Source organism: Botrytis sinoallii, assembly GCF_014898435.1.
Source record: "Botrytis sinoallii strain Bc 23 chromosome Unknown BSIN_001, whole genome shotgun sequence".
Taxonomy (NCBI): Eukaryota; Fungi; Ascomycota; class Leotiomycetes; order Helotiales; family Sclerotiniaceae; genus Botrytis; species Botrytis sinoallii.
Genome location: NW_024066028.1, coordinates 3448348 through 3467496, shown reverse-complemented (window position 1 = coordinate 3467496; position 19149 = coordinate 3448348). Strand labels below are relative to the sequence as shown.

General features: G+C 43.3%; 6 protein-coding genes across 6 annotated transcripts; 2 read left to right on the top strand and 4 right to left on the bottom strand.

Annotated features, from left to right (window-relative positions):
- Positions 1-372: 372 nt before the first annotated feature.
- Positions 373-987, top strand: EAF02_000767 (uncharacterized protein; the record flags this gene model as incomplete). The annotated part of the gene is made up of 2 exons (XM_038896815.1): positions 373-818; positions 876-987. 2 exons carry the CDS (start codon positions 373-375, stop codon positions 985-987), a joined length of 558 nt encoding a protein of 185 aa, XP_038763674.1.
- Positions 988-1264: 277 nt separating this feature from the next.
- Positions 1265-2852, bottom strand: EAF02_000766 (uncharacterized protein). The gene is made up of 3 exons (XM_038896814.1): positions 2699-2852; positions 1969-2644; positions 1265-1904 (listed from the first exon to the last, which is right to left on the bottom strand). The coding sequence occupies exons 2-3, from the start codon at positions 2566-2568 to the stop codon at positions 1521-1523; spliced, it is 984 nt and encodes a 327-aa protein (XP_038763673.1). The 5' UTR covers positions 2569-2644; positions 2699-2852; the 3' UTR covers positions 1265-1520.
- A 660-nt stretch (positions 2853-3512) lies between these two features.
- On the bottom strand, positions 3513-9512 carry EAF02_000765 (uncharacterized protein; the record flags this gene model as incomplete). Its single annotated transcript, XM_038896813.1, has 3 exons — positions 3513-4153; positions 4208-6407; positions 6456-9512. The coding sequence occupies 3 exons, from the start codon at positions 9510-9512 to the stop codon at positions 3513-3515; spliced, it is 5898 nt and encodes a 1965-aa protein (XP_038763672.1).
- A 593-nt stretch (positions 9513-10105) lies between these two features.
- On the top strand, positions 10106-12595 carry EAF02_000764 (uncharacterized protein). The gene is made up of 3 exons (XM_038896812.1): positions 10106-10592; positions 10647-11228; positions 11276-12595. The coding sequence occupies exons 1-3, from the start codon at positions 10503-10505 to the stop codon at positions 12182-12184; spliced, it is 1581 nt and encodes a 526-aa protein (XP_038763671.1). The 5' UTR covers positions 10106-10502; the 3' UTR covers positions 12185-12595.
- Positions 12596-12657: 62 nt separating this feature from the next.
- EAF02_000763 (uncharacterized protein) lies at positions 12658-14526 on the bottom strand (the record flags this gene model as incomplete). The annotated part of the gene is made up of 3 exons (XM_038896811.1): positions 12658-13821; positions 13873-13983; positions 14038-14526. 3 exons carry the CDS (start codon positions 14524-14526, stop codon positions 12658-12660), a joined length of 1764 nt encoding a protein of 587 aa, XP_038763670.1.
- Positions 14527-15738: 1212 nt separating this feature from the next.
- EAF02_000762 (uncharacterized protein) lies at positions 15739-17581 on the bottom strand. Its single transcript, XM_038896810.1, has 2 exons — positions 17283-17581; positions 15739-17183 (listed from the first exon to the last, which is right to left on the bottom strand). The coding sequence occupies exons 1-2, from the start codon at positions 17346-17348 to the stop codon at positions 16074-16076; spliced, it is 1176 nt and encodes a 391-aa protein (XP_038763669.1). The 5' UTR covers positions 17349-17581; the 3' UTR covers positions 15739-16073.
- Between the last annotated feature and the right edge of the window lie 1568 nt (positions 17582-19149).

Sequence of the window (19149 nt, the reverse complement as noted above, 5' to 3'; positions counted from 1 at the left end):
CCACTACATTTGGAGAATAACGACTCGTCCCACGCTTGGCCACTTAGATTTAGCGAAGGTAACAATTAGTTAATCGAGTTTTTTAGCGCGCGTAATATCTCACTCAAACTCGCGCAAATCGATCAAATCCCCATTTCGAGACAAGTCCCGTAGATACTCACCAATAAAAAGAGAGATGTTAGGGAATTTGAGCAAGTTTTCTTCCGAATTAGGAAGATTCGTCAATGAGCTACGACAAGGATAACTGGGTAAACGGTATTAAGTCGGGATTGGGCGTCTTACGACGGATGATAATAAGAATCTCTAAGCAGTAGAAAAGAAGCATCTGTTAAACGCTTTGCAATTTCGAATATTATGCAAACTCAGCCAACTATGAAAATATCAATGCCCAGCTCAACAGGCTCAACGGCCATGTCAATGTCACCAACCAGCACAATGTCAGGCATGTCGATGGCCAGCTCAACCAGTTCTTCGATGTCAATGTCGTCCGATACAATGATGGGTATGGACTCTATGGCAATGACATTCTTCACCTCTTCAACCACACCTCTTTACTCAATGGATTGGACACCGAGCACCACTGGCCAGTACGCAGGCACATGCATCTTTTTGATCGTATTTGCGGCAATCTTTCGAGCACTGTTGGCTGTCCGAGTCCACTTTTATCAGCTGTTAGCTGCTGCCGATACCCGCCGCAGTGGTGGTCTAATCTATGAACCACATCGGGAAGAGAAGTCGATTCGGCGCCAATGGCAGGCAAGAGAGGCAGTTTTGCTAGGATTGATTGACGTCGTACTTGCGGGCGTGGGATATTTACTGTATGCAGTACCACTCCCGGAACTTTGTTAGTAATAGATATGCTAACAATATTTAAGAATGATTGCGGTAATGACCATGAATGTCGGATATTTCCTTAGTGTATTGGCTGGCGTTTTCGTCGGGGGTGTTTTGTTTGGTCGTTATCTTGCCGAGTCATCGGCGCATTGAAAGGGAGTCTCCAGGCTTGAGATTACAATAGGTCTCCTTTAATGGTGCTGAGGCTGATGACACCATCTCAGCACAGTGATGCCATGCGCAAAAGATGGGACCCTTGAGATGGCCAAAGGCCTGATCATGGCTACCTGCGAAATACTTCAAGTATTAGGGTTTGGCACTATGTATTCTCTCACCATGAGTTCTTAGCCTTCCACGCTTCCCACTTAGGAATTCGATGAATACTATTCTATGGCTCGAAATGACTGCAGAGAGTACACATGTGCTTTGAAAGCGATAGTAGAACTCTAGAAATCTTGAGTAATAAATTGATTCATTTATCTAACGAGATGTCTACCAAGCAAGGCGATTGAGATTTCTCTTTTCATCAAACAATTCATTTATTCCATCGCAAAGCATAGAGTAGCGCCCTCAAGTTTCAACTCGCTCAAATCGAGAAATTCACTCCCAGTTGAGTCCAAAGCATGCTCACAAACTTGCAAGCACAATCACATTCGTGATAGCTTATCCATCGCACTCATGAATTGCTAATTCGCAAGTGTGATAATTTGTCCACCTTCCCAAGTCTCTCCAGCATCCAATTTTTGCCATCCACTAACAGATCCAGCTTCGACACAGATCATGGTTCTCCATCCGTCCTTTGGAGCAAAATCGCCGATATCCTTGGCGTCGATCCAAGGGTTCCAAACAACAACTTGGTTCATGTTATCTCTTGCGACTGTGTATTTCTTTTTTCCTCCCTCGGAAACAATTATTTCGGTGGATGGACCGCCGGCAGGAGTGTAGACACGATCGGTTTTGGCAGAGATGGTAAGGGGATCGGTGGGAGCGGTGTTTGTGGAAATTGGTTCGGTGAGTTTGTCGACATATGTAGCATTCTCGAGACCTGTGATGGAGATTTGGGAGATATCCTGTTGTTGATCGCACATTAGCATATGACGTCGTTTGCGGAGAGATTAGTATAAATAAACATACCTGGATCTTCAAATAAGTGTGCATCAAGATCTGGAACTCCCAAGCTGTAGTACCCTCATTTCTAACCACCATACTCGTTCCAAGGCCTTCTCTACTAAGTGTAACACTATAAATCAAACCAAACTCGCCACCCCACAACTTCCTTGTCTCCTCAGGTACGTTGCTAGCACTCAAACCAAAGTCCAACTTCACACTGCTATCACCACCCTCTTGTCCCTTGACGGTACTGCTCTCGCTAGTACTCTTTCCCAAAAACTCCCATCTAGAGTTGCGCGCAAAACCATGTTGAGGTAAAGTATCAACACCCTTCGCTTTACCTTCCTCGCCCTCTACCTTTCCGAACACCGGGAACACGAGAGGAATACCACCACGCACAGCTTTTGTACCATCTAGCACCGCTTTTTCGCTAAGCCAGAGTTTTTCAGTTCCGGCAGCATCTTTCCAGTTTATGATTGTAGCGCCGTAAAGAAGGATTTCGACCGATTCTCCGGTGGGGAGAACGGCGGAGACACGGGAGTTGGAATGAGTGGTATTTATTTGAGCATGAGGTGCGAGGCCTGGAGTGGCAGAGAGAGCAGATGGCTTCTTGGGTCGGTCCATTGTTGAGATTGTTGCGTGGATGATTGAGTTGGGGATTGTTAGATCAAATGAGGGGTAAATTGATCGATGAAAGAAGCTAGGTATGGATGAGATCTTATCAACAAGGTGGGATATTTCGATGTATTTATACTTCTGTGTGTGTAACTGCAGGTGAGATGAAACAAGCGTATAGTGCAGTTGTACCAGCTGTGTATAATAGGCTGAAAGAGGAGTATCTTATGAAGTTATTCAGGTGCGGTGTAAAGTGTTGGAGTGAGGGACGAGTCTTAGAAGTACCAATTGACGGGAGTTACCTAAGACAATCTAGTACATCACACCAAAATGTGGGATGTAAGCGAGAAACCTGAAACAAGAAATAATGACCAGGGTATCCAGGATGAAGGAGCTGAAAATAGATTAGTGGCGAATAGAAATCAGACTAAAAGTGGGGCTGATCATCAACAAGGACTAGATCAGGCTAAATGATGATTGGTCTAGGAATTTATGTATGGGAATGGACAAGAGGGCATTTGAGGGCGAAGAATTTGAAGAGATACTTCTCTGTGTACGAGGAGGTGTATATGATTTGGTTTCACGTCCGTTGACGAGGGCTAAACAGGTTAGATGGGATAACACCTAGAGGGCAAAGATCAAGAGCGAATCAACATCAAACTGAGACTACAAATACATCATTTCCTTACCGATCATTTGAAGACTACTAGGTGATATGGGCAAATCTTTTTTGTTCTTATCTAAGATCTAATTCATGGTTAGTTTGAGACTCTCAGGGGAACTGATGAAATAAAAAGTGTTCATAGGTGCAACATAATTGGCATTATTTCTGGTATCTAAGCTACAAATTATCCACCAAAACTCCTCCATGCAATCATGTCATGTATGTCTTCATGTGACATTTGTTAGCCAACCACAAGCCAAAGCAAAACGCCATCTCAATGCAAATGTCCTCAATCATCAGCTGATTGTCTTCCTCGCCTGATTGCTCCATACAATTGGGCTTTTGCATCCATAAATATATCCTCTACCTCATTTCCTTGCTCTCGATTAAGAGCAGCATCCCCAAGATCTCTAACTAAGCTCAGCAGCCTCTCCTTTATAGTTTGGTATGTGGGAGCGACTGTAGCAGGCTCTACTATTCCCTCCTGTTGATCGTCGTTGGCTTTTTGTGATCCGAACTCCATCTCCTCAGCTATTTGCGATTGTAATAAAGTTTCCTCCACAAAATCTAGCTCCGGTTCATCGACTTGCTCAAGTGCTTGACTTGTTTGTTCCACATGTTCTGAATCATCGCGAGTGATATCGTCAACAGCTTCAGTGCTAGAAACTGGCATAGTAGGGCGGTTATTGGCGATTACTGACGAACCGGTCTCGGTGATATCTGGGACAGAACTGAATTCTCTCGATGCACTCATGCTTGAATTGTTCTCAAGAATACTCTTAGCTCCTGACGATCGTGTATTCCTTCGAGTGGCTCGTTCAGATCGTTGAGATTGAGCAGATTGGGCTTCAGAAATACTATGTGTTGCAACAGGCTCTGGTGTCTTCGCGGGACGACCCTTTCTCTTCTTTATTGGTGGCACTGATAAAGCTGTACAATCAATTAGTATTCTTTTATTTCACATAAAGAGAATATCACACGTACCGTTTTGAGATACCTCTTGTCTGCCAAGCACCGCACTATCAACTTCGAGGGTCTCGTCGAATTTTCTCTTCTTCGCTGGAGTATCACCATCACCATCGCCTACAGTTTCATTCTTAACCTTAACCTTGTTTGGCGTATTCTTTTTATTGAATGTCTTTGGACTCTTGCTCGTATTGGTTAGACGCACCTGCTGCTGCCCTGCATGAGGTACTGCACTAATAATAGAGCCAGAGACAGAGTCATCAGCCACGGGTCCATGTAAAGCGTTCTCTTTTCCATTCCTTTTCAAAAGCTGTGGTGCCGGAGTCTCAGGAATGACAGATTGAACAGCCGATGATTGAGACACAGGGCGTATTGGAGACCAACGTTTTGGGCTCGGAATTTTGCGAGTGGGCTCGGCATGAACAGAGACGGTAGCTAATTTTGCAGATGCGTGAGTTTGACGAAGAACTCCACCTTGATTTTCAGCTAACGCCCTATCCACAGATTTTGCTAGTTTGATAAAGCTAGATTCGTCAATATCGCTCAGAGGAGAAGAACTGTTGTTAAGCATAGGGTTTGTCATCGACAACTCTTGTATCCTGGGTGGCAGTCCTCGTGGAGACGATGTAGCATCTTCGAAAGTCTCGTCATCGCTTGTGGGTCTGTCCGAATGTATAACACTTGGCCTAGTATCAAGATCATAACCTTTTGAGCTGTTTGGCGCTGGCAGCATCGCTGCTGCACCACGTCGGCTTCGTCTTGGGGTGGATGGTAGGATTGCCCTATGTTTTTTAACTGGATCCATAAAGATCTCAGCAAGTTGGACACTCGAAGCTTTGCTACTTCTATGGTCAGCAAATATTTGCTGAAGCTCTTCAGCCCTAGCCTGCTCTTCGCTACTAGTAAGTTCAACGGTTGCGTCCACATCTTCATCCAGATCTGAATCTCTAGGCGAGCTTCTGTATGTAGACAAGGTTTGGCCCAAATCGAAATCATATGGGTCGACTTGTGTAGGAGCATTTAATGAGCGATTGGTGGTTGCATTGTTGTTAATCTCATCCGGAAAGTTATTAGGAAACGAGGTGACATTGAATTCGTCGGAGGAAGAGGGGAGCATCGAAATACTTTGATACATTGATAGAAATGACGGTAGAGTCGACTGCCCAATGCCATTCTGGCCTTTATTTACAGCGTCTTGCGGCACATCATTCCTTGGATTAGCTTCGGGTGGGGAGGACGTGATTGCCATATCACTATCTCTAGGTAATTGTATCTGACGCTTTTGTGAACCAACCGTTACAGCTGGCGAGGAAGAAGGAGAGCGAGAGACATCTTTTGACAAAAGCACACGACGTGCTGGAGTGGGCGATGATGTTAGGAACGTATCCTGGTTTTCGACAATTTTAGTATCGGGCGTGCTTTGCCTTTCACTATTGGCTGGTGTTTCTAAGAGTAACTTTGAAGCTGATTGACGGGAAGGTAGTTCAAGGTCGTTGTCGGCATGCTTGGGAGTTAGCTTGGAGCTCAGGTGAGGGCTAGACCTGATGTCTGAGAACATGGCTGCTTCTTCAGCTTGTCTTTCTCTGACCTCTTTCTGCCGTTCGGTCAAAAGTTGTGAGTCATACGTTGTTTCCGAAAAGGGAGAGGAGCCAGCAATCGCTTCGAATTGAATTTGGGAGTCTTCATGTCGTGACTTAGCAACGAAACCCCTCTTCCTTGACTTCCTCTTCCCAGGTTCCGGTGTTGTCTCACGAGACCTCTTTCGAGATGCCGCCTTACTGACTTCAATAATGACTCGTGGAGATGGATCTATCGATTTTTGCTGGTGTGCTTGAACCACACTGGACGAAGGAGCTTTGTTCGAAATTTTTGGTAGATTGGCTTCATTGGAGATGTTGGTGTCTGTCTGCGTATCAAGAATATCGAGAGGTCGCCTATGATTGTTTGATATTTGATTTTCGGAGCTTTCGGATAATGATGCAAGGGAGAGGTCCGTGATCGGGAGGAGTCTAGACAAAACTTCTTTGACCATGGGAGGATACTGTAAGTCACCCTTGAAAGAACCAAATGCATCTTTCCACATTTCTATGGCTGAGTTTGCAACATGAACACGCTTACTTCCCAAGCCAGCGCACAATAATGGCTCAAGATTGTTCAACAATTTTGATAGATCAGTAGAACTCAACAATGAGCAGATCTTATTCCAGAGAGAATTAACCTACGTAGTTAGCATTGCTATTTGATTGATCGGGAGACACCAACTTACGGTTCGGGATAAATCACTTCCACCATGCAGTTTTGCCTCTTCGTCGCTTATCCAGCAAATGATCCCATTTTGTAGTTGAGTCAAAGTTTCGCCAAACAAAACTTTTGGACATCGTACTAAAAGCGCTTCAACCTCACTAAGAAGACCACATATGGTGATATGATCATTGGATGAAAGCTCCGTATATGAACATCTTAAGCACCGAGAAATATATTGGTATAGTTGGGAATACGGATCGAAGATGTGAATTTTTGGACCAGCAGTTGCACTTCCCCAAAGACGCCTCCGAGCTGCATCCAAAGCTTGTCGGTCTTTCGGATATGATGCTTCTTTGACTAGGATTTGGCAGTATACTACTTTATTACCACAATACTCGTCATCCGGTCGCCAATTTGAGACCAATGTCTTGGCTATTGGCTCAATAACAACGATAGCTCTGCCTCCGTGCCCCGAGTCAGTGGTCGCAGACGTTACCAAAGCTTGAAAGAGATCTTCCCATCCTTTCAAAGGCTCCTTTGGTGATAGGTCAATCCCGACGTCGAGAATTCTTGCAACACTGCGATATTCAGCGCCAAGAGGACGAGAATCATGAATGGTGCTAGTCACGACACCGTCGTCTCGAAAATTTATCGCTGCTGTAGCAAGTTTTGCAAGAATTGACCAAAGAGTTCCGCACGACTCAGTATTATCCGTTGGAAGAATTTCTAGAAGGTCCTTGACCAAATCCATTTTACCCTTACTCGAACGTCGGGCTTCGAAAAAGGGCATAAGTATGGCTTCAGCCATTTCTGAAAAATTTACATCATGCTTAAAGCCGAGAGGAGGGCTAGAAATTAGAAGGATTAGATGATGAAGTGGTGATCTAATATCGCCTTTTGTTTTTCCGGGTCGATGTGAAGGGGTTGCAACGACAATGAAATCGTCTTGTTGCCCCATGGATAGGAGCCTTTCGGTAAATGGTAATACCCCCAAACCACTTATAGCAGTAGTTACAATAACTTGAAAGCTAGCCAAAAAGTTTGCTTCGTTTTTCCGATGAAATGTCAATGTATGCAAGCCATCTGGTCCCTTTTGCCAAATTTTGTACAATGTGCTAAAAAGAAAAGCAAGGCATGACATGGTATCATTCGATGTTTTGACCTCTTTTGCCGCTGCGGATGAGATTGAGAAAATGTAAGTTTCCCAAAGAAGTGATATTCTGCTTTTGGGGAGAGCAAGCTCCCAAAAAAGCAGCTCCATAAGTGGACTCAGAACAGAGAAGACTCGAGATGCACTTTTACGTAGCCATCGCGGATCAAGTCCTGGAAGCTCTCGAGGTGTGACAGCATTATCATCCAGAGCTCTGGTTGGTACCCAGGGTCGTTGGGTATGCGCATTGAACAAACCACAAAGGATATTGCACGCGTCACCCAAATCCTGCTTAGCCAATGCGGGATTCTCCACGAAGTCAGTGGGAATAAGTTTATCCCGGACGATCTGAATTATATATGTATCCCAGAATGTATCAAGCTGGGTTTGCGTTGTATTTGGCTTCACCGAGTAATAGAATAAATTGCAAATACTGCTCAGAGTTGACTTGCGATGCAGATTGTCGGAGTTTGAGATTTTACGAACATCTTTTCTTGGAAGTTGTAAAATCAAGGGTTGGCTCAATGTGTTGACCATACTGAAAGAGACCTTTTCCTCTAAAGTTATTACAAATATCATGCGGTTCCACGCCAGATTTGCCGCCAATTTTGTGTTTTGGTCACTGGAATTGAAGCAGACTTTGATCACGTCAAGCCATATTTTGATAAAGGCCCAGTGCTCTAGCTGTTTAGGTCGGGCACGGAGAAATAATATGACGGCCGCCCAGATACGTGGTGTGGAGCTTGAAGGTTTCTTTGCTATACTTCGCAGTCTATCGGCAAAAAATTCGACATACTTGACATCCTTTCCATCCGATCCTTTGAAAATCTCTGTGACTTTTGAAGATATTTTGCTCTCCGTCCCGAGTTCAAGGCTAGCCTCTTCACCAAACGCAATAGCAGCAGTCTGTATGTTTGAATAGCTGTTGAGCATATCGCTGAAGAGATCTCCAAGCCAATCTGAATTAGAAATCATGTGAGCTCTGGATTGCCTAAGAAAAGTTCGGTAGATGTTGATGCGCTGTTCTACGATGCTTTTGCCTCGCACATAATCCTCGATATTGTGAATCGCAGATATCAATTTTGTAACCCTATCAGCTGTCATGATCCTTGCCGAGAACTTTTGCTGTGCAATGATAAACATCAGATGCCTGACAATCTCCTTTGACATTCCAGGATTCTCAAAAGTCTTCAAGGCGTAGTCCATAATATAGCCATTGAAATCGGGGGTCAGCATATCTGCGATTGACTTCTTATAAAGAAAGCTAGACATAAGTACTAAAGCCTCTTTCGCAAGTTGAGTATCAAGAGCCCCAGTTTCAAGCTTGGCATTTAGGTCCCGCTTTATGAATTGAAGTATCAAGTCCATCTTGTCTGACAAAGCCTTTCTATCCGGAACATTGTCGCAAGCCTTCAAGGCGCCCGATAAGGTCGTGTATGCATCTAGCTTTGATCCCCTGTCTTTCCCAGCTAATTGTTTCGATATTGATTCCAACATTCTAGCATCCAGTATCAGAGGTTTTGAGGTTAATGTCGTGTCGTCACCTTCGGAAGGCACAATATTTTGTGTAGGGTCAGGAACATGGTGTGTCTTCAGTATTGATTTCGTCGCTTTTCGCTCCGCTGATGGTGTCAAAGGCGATAGAGCTTGTGCAGATAGTGTCTTTCGATCGGTGATAATTCTAGGAGGATCTTTGTAATCGTACTTTTCGGACCAGCCTACTTTCTTCCTGGTAGTCGATGGTGTACTGATGAGATCCGCAGATGAGTCTGGAGTATTTATTTTAGGCTTTCGAGGTGATTTGTCTTTTGAATTCAAAAAGAATCGGAACCAGGGATGTCGAGGCTCACTGGATTCAGGCTCAGTAGGAGTTGAAGGTCTCGGCTCAGTGTTAATTGATTCTGCAGTAGTTGAAGATGGCGGTACCATGGCTGCAAGATCGCAGCTATCGTGAAGATGAAATAGCAGCTGTACCGAAACCCATCTTCTATTCTTTGAGAAGATGCTTGAACACCGGAAAGGTTTTTGGTAATTTGTAATTTGTCCTGTAGATACTCGCGTGGTTGGAGAAGATGACTTGGTGAACCTAGCCAGTGAAAGTTAATTAGGCAGAAAACGCGACAAACTCCCAGCGCGCGTCGAAAAACCACTTTAAGTATTCACCGCTTTTGGCGAGTCCGATTGATTACTAATGCATGCGACACATCTACACGTGTTTATGTACCCAACAATTCCGATCTTTTACAATCTTGAGAGCATTTGCGAGAAGTCTTGGAGCACCGTATGTATCCATTTTCATTTTATTTCTAAATGACTATAATAGGGCGATAAAAAGTTTGAAACAAACTGTATAGAATTATTAGCTGCATCCCTAGTAAAGTAAGATTGGTCACTTGATTCTAGTCAGGTCATGTGATATTGATCACTGATGAACCTACACCTCATTGAATGCTATATTCTCCTATGTTTCTCAGCCGTATTGATTCATTTATCCTATGTATTACCCAATTCACTTGACTACTTCACTTAACTACCTGGTAGGTATGGTATGGAATCAATACAATGGTGAGATCTCCAGCTCCAATCATGTTTTCATTAAATTATGAGTACATGCATAACTTTTATGGGGACTACCTAGGTAGGTATACAAGGGAACGAATTCACTCTCTTTTGTAGGGGGAGAGAAATGATTACCTAGGTAGCTGGAGGTACTTGAATATCTCAAAGTCTTTATTTTCCATCAGATGTTGAATATTTTGTTTCAGATTGCAAATTGTTAAACGCTCGATTTTTGAATAAATTTGGAAAGCATCTCAAATAAGGTATCAAGTCGAAGTGTTACGCACATTCACGTCGCGTAACCTTTGAAAGAGTGAAAGTAAACAAACAGTCAGTTATCTCACACAAAATCGATCAGACATGCCACGATCAAAAAAACCTTTGGCTGAAGCAACACCCAATGCATCGATTCCTTCTAAAGACCGAGGCTCTATGTTGCCAACCATGGAAGTAAGTCATACACACATGCAAGTTGTATCCCTCATCCATTTTAACAATAAACAGGGAAACAAAACCAATGATGATGATACTGCGATCGATTTCAAGAAATATGATCATTTGATAGACATGGAATTGGAGCGTTGTCGTTTAAGTCATGAGCTGTGTAAAGAATGGATGTCACTAGGTGTGACTGAAGCATATCATGATACATTTTTTATGTATATGGATCCAACCAAAGCACCGGATTATACCGTCCTGCGCCGAGACATACAAAAGTTCATTACAAATGCACTTGAAGAGCAGAAGAACCCTCCTCAAAGAGGTTCGTTTGTATCGAGAAAACCCGAGGAAGAGGTTTCTGGAAACAAAAGACCAGCTGTGGTTAAAGTAGGAGGTTTATCGCAAAGCTCCGACAAATTACCAATCAGTGAGAATGTCGAGACTCGGGATGATCACAGTATCGATAACGGTGATTTAGATGAAGGAATTGTGTCAAAATCCAGTTCTCAAGCTGCAGGTAAAAGGTCCAATGGAAGAGCTACCGGTAGCCGGCGCAATCGAGCTGAAGATAATGAGAATGCTGTGATCGAACCCGAGAACACCTCAGCAATTATGTCCACCTCTAAATCCAACTCAAACCAGTATGTATTTCAGTCACACCAATCATCCCCTCGTTTATTAACATTACATAGACAGCCAAATCTGTCCTTACGGACCAAGAAACAAAGCGTTGCCGCGAAAAGCTCAGAAGCATTCTAATGGCAGACGAAAAGGGATTTGGGAAGGAAGAAAATAAATACACTCCTTCAGCAGTCCAGTTCGAGTTACAAATATACCGCAATGGCTTCATGGGATTTGGTTACAAACTTTGTGACTTAATCGGCGTCTCGCAGGAAGATTTTGATGAGTTTATGGTTTCCGCCTTTGGTATGTCCAAAGAGGAGGGAAGTCAGAATGAAGTTTGTCGAAGAAGTTGGGACTTGCTTCGGGAATTGGAAAAAGAAAGAAGAGATGGGGCCAGCTCGAATGGAAATACTAAGCAAACAAGTTCATCAGGAACTAAAAGGGCCCCAGGTGGAGAAGTCGAGGGCTTACCAAAAAAGAAGAAAAGAAATATTCTGAACGAGGAAATAATGGATGCTATTGCAAACATTGGGCTGGAAGATGATGAGGATGAGGAGTATGGTGCGATGGAGGTATACGATACTTGCGACTCGCTTCGAGAAAAAATCCAGGAGTATTTGGATGAAACAGGTGTCAGTCAAGCCGCATTTTGCCGCGCACTATCGAAATCACTGGACGACCAGAGAGTAACCCCCGCACAGCTCAAATCCTTCATGTCAAAAACCGGACCAAAAGCTGGAAACACATCTCTGGCATTTTATGCAGGCTATTGCTTCATGGAAAAAGTTAGACTTTTCGAAAAGAAAGAAAAAAGTGAGTTTCGGTTGGAAATGGAGGATATCTGGGATGGTACTCAACCAATTACTTACGGACGTGCGGGATTTGATATTTGGACACAAGAAAGTCAATTCGTCCTTGGTTCTGCGACTTCAACATTGGAGATGGATGAGTATGGTGTGATGCATTACTTTGAGTGATTTTGGACAGTCATCTGTTGTTGGGAGCTTTTTCGGCGTTTTCCGGTTGTTTCCTGGTGTCGTATTCTGGAATTGAGGACTTGGGGCGCATAGTAGGAGAAGAGATAGCGCATGAGATTTTGGTGGCATTCAAATGACTTGTATTACGAATTCAACATTCAACAATGGTGGAAAATCGAAGGTGTGTACAATATAGGGATATTAAATGAGATTTGTTTATTATGTGGATATTGTATGTCATGTATAAAGGCTATCAGCAAATATTAGCAGTCTCCATAGACCGACAGTGTAATATCACAATTGAACCCACCCAAACCATATCATATCATTATATCCTTCCAAGAATCTAATCATACCACATCACTAAATCAAATCCTCATAATCCCCCTTCCCAAACCCGCTATAAAAAAAATCAAAAAAGAAAAGAAAAGAAAATCATAATCTCCCCCATCCCTCCCCTCCCTAAAATCAACTCAACTCATCGCAAATCCCCACCTCCCATCCACCCCCCTCTCATACCTCACCAAGACCCTCTTCTTCGCCTCCCTAAACGCCCTATTATCCACTCCCCCACTCACCCCAAAAAGCGCATCGGCAATTGGTCGCAACAGCAAACTCATCCCTATATACGCATCATCCCCCACCTGCACGGAATTACTCCACACGGCGACCACAAAACACATGACAAACTGCACCAGGGGGATGAGAAATACGATCAGCAGGAAAAAATACGTATGGTTTATGCCGAGGGCGAAGCCCGTGTGCGGCTCGAGTCCTTGGTAGGAGGAAGAGGGGTTGAAGGCGGCGGCGAGGGAGAGCGAGGTCAGTCCGAACGCGGTGATTTGAGAACCGATCAGAGAGGAGTTACCGTGCATGGGGGTGCCCCAGATGGTTTTCTGCGGGTACGATGAGGTTTGTTGGTAGTTCGTATCGTAGGTGTATCCGGTGTTTGCGATGGCGGCGGCGGAGACCCACGACATGGCGTCGCTGATGTAGGAGATGTTTTTCTCGTCGTGGAGGGTTTTGGAGAGGCTGATGTTGCAGCTGTAGTACCATTGCGTGTTGATGTCGCTGGTTTCGAGGGCTTGGATGACGGAGCAGCGGGGACTGTCCGGACAGAGATAGTCGCCTTCGGTGAAGAAGGTGGTGGCGTTGGGAGCCCAGGAACTTATGTAGATGGGATTGATGTCCGGGTTGCTGGTGTTGAAGTAGCCGGTTGTGTCGTTGAAGTGTGTGACTTTGTAGGAGGAACAGGAGTAATTCATTTCGAGAGTTCGCTTGGTGTAGACGCTTAATGAACCGGTTTTCTGGGTGGATGCAGAAGAAGAAGATTCGGTGAATACGAAGACCATTTTGTTGTTAGGTTGGTCTTGCCATATGCTATAGTTGTTGGTGAGTCCTTGGTAGATGTCTCCTTGGGTTGGAAGGTCGTCAATCGAGCTGCCGATTCCGAGATTCCAAGCTAAGCCCCCATAAGCGTGAGCTGTGTATTCTTCATCTTCAAATTGAGGGTTGGTGGTATTAGAGAAATGTCTCATATTTGGAATTATAACATTGCCGGGTGTGAATAGATAACTCTCTGTGCTGGTATCGAAACCATATGTTAGACTAATAGCTGCAATAGCTGCTTGTACAAACTATTATCCATTAGTTTTCTTCCTCTTCTAATTAGGAATACAATAGCCTACGATATTGAATATCAACCACGAAATAGCCATACCGAAAACCAACGGTCTCTTGGAAACAAACGCCAGTTTTCCAAGATCCATCAAACTATCCGCGTGTAAAGTAAGATCAAGCTAACCTTCCATAAGCAATTGCTCAAACATCGGAATTGCAGAATTTCCACCTACTTCATAAAGATTTCTCTTCCTAGCATGTAAAATTGCCCAACGCGCATTCAACGCCATATCTTTCAACGAAGTAGCAATATTGATACCCAGAGCAATACTAATGCCCGTGGTAATCGCATTGAAAATTCTCTTGGAACTTTCTGTCACCGTACCCTTCTTATTCCAATACCTCAACGCCAGTAAATAAGCAATACACAATACAAGCGTAATCAACCATCGTGCCAAACTTTTCAACAAGATATGCCAAAACTGTTTTCCGGTCTTGGATTTATAAGGCACGGTGGTAAAGGATTGTTCAGGTTTATGAAAATGACTTTCGAAATGTGAATAATTTTGCTCGTGAGGAAGTAAGGTGGCCGCGCTGTTGGAGTGGGCAAGATTACTGCTGGAGGTTTGGGTGGGTGGAGAGGGTCGGAGTGTGCTGGTGGATGTGGGACTGGTCAATTCGATTTGGGGAGAGGTATTTATGGGATCGTAAGCATGTGACATTTTGATCGTTCGGATACCACGATGGGTGATGAATTTCTCTCTTCCAATACTTCGAACTTTGAACTTGGGATTTTGAGAACTTAATATTAAAACAGAAATTTCAACAACATACGTAAAAATCCAATAATGGGATTTCAAGGAAATATCAATCCAGTAGGTAATATATATCTCAGCCCTGGGATTATAAGGTTCAGTATTCTACCCATAGATAAGACGAAAGAATGCGGCTCTAAAATGGATCCTTCGCTGCACAATGATATTTAGGATCTGACATTTGATGTGATTGGTCTATTCACGATGCTTCGAAGGATTCTGCAGGGATTTTGGTCTCCAGCTGAATGATTTGGACGACCTTGTATGCACGCCGAGCGTGCCCAGAGGCGGCCGCTCGTCCGCATCTTATGATACCATGTTTGCTTGCTGACAAGTTTTGTTTGTCATTTCGAAGAATGGGATATTGAAGTATTGAATATCGATCGGGTGTGCTCGTGCGGTTTTGTGTTCGTAATTGAAAAAACATCCGAGATTTCTGCATCGTGGTAAAAGTGGTGGCTTTGAGGCACAGCTTGCTGACCATACCTACCTAGTAGTTTACTACGTTTCATGTGCGTGGTGGATAAGCTATCCTTGTTTATAACTTTATCCGGACGCCATATGATTATGATAGAGAATATTAGGGGGCCAAGGGGCCAAAATCCCTTTCACGTATCAGAGATCTGCTGTTTTTACAAGGAGTTGAATGTTGTTTCTAGATTTTTCACGTACTGGCCAAGACAAAACAGTCTAGTGATGTGTTTGATTTAACCGGGGAAGCATAGAATACTACAGTATACTCATACGGCTACGAACAGAGAGTTACAAACCCTCTGCTAAGAACCCGAGGTTATTAGTCCTTCTGTAGTTTACTATTTTGAGGTGTGTGCATCTAGCTCCAAAGTTGCTTCCTTGCTGGCAGCATAAGTACCTTTCGAGCACATCTCAGTTTGTTCAACGCTGAGCTGGATTGTCAATTCTGACGAATTGTTGGGGTTCAATACCCTCACGTTAGGAGCTTGGCTTCCCCGGGCCCACTTTTGATCGCTGAAGCTATCAACTCGGCCAGATCGAGTGCACTTGTGACTTTAATGAAAATATATGATGGTAAGAATATATATCTGGCTCTAGATGTGTCGCCTTAGGTGGATTATGGAATGGAGTGAATAGAGGAGTTGCATTCTGTATGGATGGGCTGTTTGTCTTGGAAACTTCTATGATATTTTTTGATATTGTTATTGTTTTGAGAGATTCTACCTGATTATGTGGCTTTTATCTATTGTATTTGAATCGAGGAGACCACACAGATTTTGATATATGGCATCTCCAGCGAATATATCCAAATGATTTAAAAGCCACGCTCGAAATACTCTCCCCGGGTCCTGCATGTTAATCAATGGCGTCAACGAAGACTACTGCCATGTGCGATCCACACCAAACCGTTCTTGCGCTGATATTTCATGATATCCTTCTTTAGAGCTTTCCCTTCTTCGTCTGATTCAAATTTGCAAAGTTCAAACAGTTTCAGGGACTTTCGATCTAGGCCATTCCAACCATGATTCCCAATCTCTACCAAGATAAGTTTCGACCACTGCCAACAGTAATTTCCCAGCATTGCCTACTGCCCAGTTGTCTCGACAAACGTGTAGTAGAATACTATAATACGCTAGTACAATCAATGCTCCGGGCCTTCTTTCATCGAGAAGATCTGTATACTCCTTTGGCAGCGTAATTGGCCATGTGGTAATCATTCTAGGTTGAGGACTTCCATTATGAATCTCAAAGAAACTTGATATATACACCCATTTTAACTGATGTATAGTATCACACAACACCCCGAGTTCCGCTTCCTCCATACCAGGAATCTCAGGTAGCTTTTCTTGAAGTGCGAGAAGATGGTCCACATATTCATCAGTGTGCTCCAAATCTGCATTGCCAAATTGCAATAGTTCACGAATCTCAGATTCCATTAAAACATCCCACCACCCAGTGAAGCAAACTCTCACTCCACGCATCAATTTAATCGCTTGAACTAGTTTATCAATGAATTGATTCAAGTCCGAACCAGGCATAGAAAATGTGTCCACAAAGAAATGAAGTCCCAAAATTCCGGAATACACAAAGGCCGGGATCAGATTTTCATGATCCACCTCTTGTACCGATTCGTTAAACATTTTGATTGATAGTTGTTGCAATATTGTAGATTCATCGTGATAAAATTGGAATTGATCAGGACGAATGATACTCAAATGCAGTGCTGAGCAAGCAAGAAGCTCGTACATAAGAAACGGGGCCCTTTGAGCATGTTTGATTATCCTGAAAGTATGGTCTCGAAATTGCCCATCCCACATGAATTCTCGATCTTCATAACAATGTTGTAACAGCTCTAGATGTGTGAAGTTCACATATGACTGAGGTAATGATGGGGGCAATGATGGAGGTTCCGGTTGCAACAAGGGCCCATGTGGTATTTGTGGGTCACTTTGGGAAGTTGGAGTTGGTGAATTGGTAAATGTTGATTCTGGGGTCGTGACCTTGCTGGTATTGGTGCTTGCAGTAATCTTATAAGAGCATGTGTGACTCGCCGTCTTGCAATTGACACATTCTGGATGAGTTTCATCACACTATGAGAAGAATCGTTCACAAATATTAGCCGCATATTCTCGACGGGTTGATGGGCAATAAAAGCAAGAGTTTTGCTCCACTTTCTGTGTACTACTAACCTTGATATGTCTTGATTTACACTGCAAACATCCCTTCCTCGACTTTCTATGGGATCGGCGATTCATTTTTATATCTCAATTCGTGAAGGATTCAAGTAAAAGAACGATAAACTGGAGAAATCGCTCCTGATGAGTGCCCAGGTGTATTTGTGTGTATTTGTGTGTGTTTGATTGTGGCTGTGTTGATATTTATTAGAGGCAGGCATTCGTCAATGGAGCTCCGTATCAAAATAATGAATCAAGAGTATTTCTGAAACATTCGAATGCAAGTGTTTATTAACAAGAAAAGAAGGAGATGGAGTATCCAAAATTGAAAATATCTTGATCCTTACATAGATTGTTAAACATAGGATACACATGATATCCAAGTTCATAATGAATCGAGTGGTTGGAATACCCTTTCCATGCCTAAGGCATTAACCACATTTAGCGTACTTTCTGAAGGTATTCCAGAGCGCAAAGTCAATTCTCTGTGAAATACAAGTTATTAATGCTATAATTATCATGACGATTTTTGATCGGATATAGAGGAGGCTTTACGGGAGACTCTTGCTAGTAAGTTTGATGCAGAGTGAATCTATGAGATGCAGTATCAAATCACAGGTAACGGAGGAATGAGAGTGATGGAGTCTGAACTGAGGAAGAGTAAGTAGTCTAGATGATATCTTGGCACCACCGTTGAACATGACTCAAGTCACGATTTAGTACGTCGACAGCCTCCTAGCATGACACTCGAGACTCACTCGCCTCAATATCCTTAACTTACCTAATCAATCTGATAATTAACACCTAGGAATTACACAAACATTGTGTTTGCACGAAGGATTTAAGTTCATGTCATTTTTCACAAAGGAGGACTCTGCGGGCGAGATTCTAAGGCGCTTGTTATGCACACATTGTGAAAGCAAAATCAGAGAGGAAATCCGGACGGGTAGATATTTTCATGATATGTGTGTCGAGATGACCGACAACCGCAGTTACTCTGGGCAGTCGAAAAGTATGCGAGAACAGCCTGTCCATTATGTAGACTTGCTCTTGCTACACTCCAAGATGATGGTTCACCGCTGAGCGTTACATCTGACGGCATGCCTTTTGAGAGGGCTAGCTAGGTATTCCTTCGAATATGCAAAATTCTTGATGCCTCAGTCAGGTACATACACAGCTCACCATTTTACTGTCTCTTCTCCGTATAAAAAAAGACAATCTTCATTGCTGCTGATATAATAATTCTGAGTTAGTTCCAGTGCATCCAATTCAAAAATCGACTGACTCTATTGCCACTTTTATGCAGTCAAAGAAATGGGTCATGGAATGTATCCATAGACATCAAAAGTATGCAATAAAACTCGTCTTCATTATGCCATCACGATCACTTGAGGTTAAAGTTCCAAAAGGAAGACCAGAATACCAAGTGCGTCTTCGAACTTTCAATATACCACCTGGTACCCAATACACAACACACAGTCATGTTTGGGGCAGCCTGAACTTTGTTCAGTTGGTTATAGATAACATTTCTGGTCTTCAGGAAGAGATATCAGTATCCACTCTCACTAAGACACTTCACAATGCACTGAAAGTAATATTGGAATTCGGGTTGCATTACTTGTGGATAGATTCCTTATGTGTTATTTGAGATGATGTTGACGAATGGGAGAAGGAATTTTTTCGTATGGCTAGTGTTTATGGTGGATCCATTCTCAACATAGCCACTGCTGGAGCTCGAGATGGCAACGATAAAATGTTCATCGATAGAAATCTGAACCTTATTCGAAGCGCTGAGTTAATGACCCATTCCGAGTTTGAGTGGGGCGGGTCTGATGGGTATAACCAAAGCTTCTTTTGGTAGAAATGAATATTTACGAACGGT

Bases quoted from the DNA above. Each gene is read 5' to 3' on its own strand.
- EAF02_000762 (XM_038896810.1), bottom strand. From the start codon at position 17,348: ATGAATCGCCGATCCCATAGAAAGTCGAGGAAGGGATGTTTGCAGTGT. The intron at 17,184-17,282 runs GTTAGTAGTACA...TTCTTCTCATAG, and splicing joins GTAAATCAAGACATATCAAG to TGTGATGAAACTCATCCAGA.
- EAF02_000764 (XM_038896812.1), top strand. From the start codon at position 10,503: ATGCCACGATCAAAAAAACCTTTGGCTGAAGCAACACCCAATGCATCG. The intron at 10,593-10,646 runs GTAAGTCATACA...AACAATAAACAG, and splicing joins CTATGTTGCCAACCATGGAA to GGAAACAAAACCAATGATGA. The intron at 11,229-11,275 runs GTATTTCAGTCA...AACATTACATAG, and splicing joins AATCCAACTCAAACCAGTAT to ACAGCCAAATCTGTCCTTAC.
- EAF02_000766 (XM_038896814.1), bottom strand. From the start codon at position 2,568: ATGGACCGACCCAAGAAGCCATCTGCTCTCTCTGCCACTCCAGGCCTC. The intron at 1,905-1,968 runs GTATGTTTATTT...GATCAACAACAG, and splicing joins ACACTTATTTGAAGATCCAG to GATATCTCCCAAATCTCCAT.